This window comes from Rhinichthys klamathensis, unplaced genomic scaffold (genome assembly GCF_029890125.1).
Source record: "Rhinichthys klamathensis goyatoka isolate OS25496 unplaced genomic scaffold, OSU_Roscu_1.1 h1tg000565l_1, whole genome shotgun sequence".
NCBI classification, from domain to species: Eukaryota; Metazoa; Chordata; class Actinopteri; order Cypriniformes; family Leuciscidae; genus Rhinichthys; species Rhinichthys klamathensis.
Window position 1 is genome coordinate 7,947 of NW_026607031.1, and position 1,820 is coordinate 9,766.

The 1,820-nt window shown below is 40.8% G+C and overlaps 1 protein-coding gene across 1 annotated transcript; it reads right to left on the reverse strand.

Moving 5' to 3' along the window:
- Positions 1-590: 590 nt before the first annotated feature.
- On the reverse strand, positions 591-913 carry LOC130074002 (protein RD3; the record flags this gene model as incomplete). Its single annotated transcript, XM_056239471.1, has 1 exon — positions 591-913. A coding segment is annotated over exon 1 (301 nt), but the record flags the coding sequence as incomplete, so codon positions are not given.
- Positions 914-1,820: the final 907 nt, after the last annotated feature.

Consider the following 1,820-nt stretch of genomic DNA (forward strand, 5'->3'; position numbering starts at 1 on the left):
TTTGGGGCAGTGATGTGTATAATAAAATGCTTGAAAATGGTCACTTGTGATGACAATTTGTCAGGCGGACAGACATTTTTTTGTCTTTTGGGGTATGTTGAGGGTGATATTTGACAGCAAAAAAGCAGCAATCCCCAGAATCTTTTTCTGCTAGTTTACCCTATGTGTCAGGATACACCATGCAAAATTTGGGGGTTATATGACCATTTATGTAGCTGCAGTACCTTAATATTCACAATTACATCATTCCGCCAAAATCTTTCCCCAAAAAGGGTGTTTTTTGGCCCCTGAGACCAAACGGGGCCGAGTTGGGGGTGGTCATTATCAACTTGTGATGGCCCAAGGTATAAAATAATAGGAAATAATAGTGAAAAAAAGGTAGCAAAAAACATCCTGAGGAGTGGACCTGGCTCCCGGCCTATTACCACAATAGGGAAGAAAAAACCCGAATTCCATTTCAAGCCGACTTTAAAACCGTCGACGCCCCTTAAAGTCATTGTATGATTCACAAACTTTGCTGTCTTAGTTTTAGCATTGTTCAGTAAAGTGTAGCCTTTATTTGTTCAGTAAAGACGTAACGTTAGGTGTACCTGAGAATGAGGGGACCGCATTGGGAGGGAGGGATCTCTTGGCACACAGGTCCTGGAGCTCCATTATCGCGCCAGGTGGAATCTCGTAGTAGGAGGACTTCGGTGGACCTGTAGCCAGCCAGCTGTAATCCACACAGGAGCTTCGCCTGCGGCTCTCCGTCGCCCTCTCCTGGCGGAGACGCTCAGCGCGCTTCACCAAAGAGCCCAACTCGAACAGCAGCATCTTAGTTACCAGTTCCTCAGGCGAACGCTGACCGGGAACCTGGGGTTCCTTGGAGAACACTGATAACCAGAGGAACATCTGAAATGGTAAAGAATTTTGAAGTGTAGCTACTATAAACCATAATAAAATAATAAAAGGCACATAATAATAAAATAATAAATAATAATAGAATAATAAAAGGCACATAAAAGACATTTTCCAAAAATTGGTTCAAGAGTTATGGGACTTACCTTCTCCTAGATGTGCAAAAGGTTGGTTATATTCTCACTGGAACTTTCCATCAAATTGGTCTGATTCACTCAGGAGTGCATGGTGAAACCAACAACAGCACATGTCTTAATCACATGGCAGTCAGTTCTGTCCCTCTCAACACCAGATAAAGGGCTAAAGATAATCCCTTATGATAATAATCTACTGTAAAACCACATTTTAGTGGTTCATCACTGGGAAAGGAAAAAACAACTTAGTCTAAGTAAACTGTCCTTCCACACATGTAAACCAATCTGAACACAAACTGTTAACCGGTGGGTCTTAATCATTCTGATGGAATCTGTATGAATAGGATTATTCTTCCTATTACACAACGTAGAATTAGATCCCAATCCTCTGAATAAACACTGCTAAGGCCCCCTGCTGTCCTTTTGTATAGGCGAACAAACAGATATGAAATCAGATTAGCAACATAGAGAAATATAATAGCTTTGCAGCTCTCATTTTTCAGACATGTCTGTAGCATAATTCATCCCATTTTCCTCTTACAGAGGAAACTCAAGTTGTAGAGTATGACATAATACTAATATTTGTCAGAACTCAAACAGAAGAAGCTGGAGATCGAAGTTAAAAATTGATTTAATTTCTTGTTATGATCCTTATACCACTGAACTTCTCACATTTATTCTTTGGCCTCCTGTCTCCCCACTCTTGTTAAAAGCCCTGGGAAATTGCTAGGATTAGATTAATGTGTAATGTAAGAGTTCTTAAGTACTGGTGTTCAGAGAAGAGCTGCC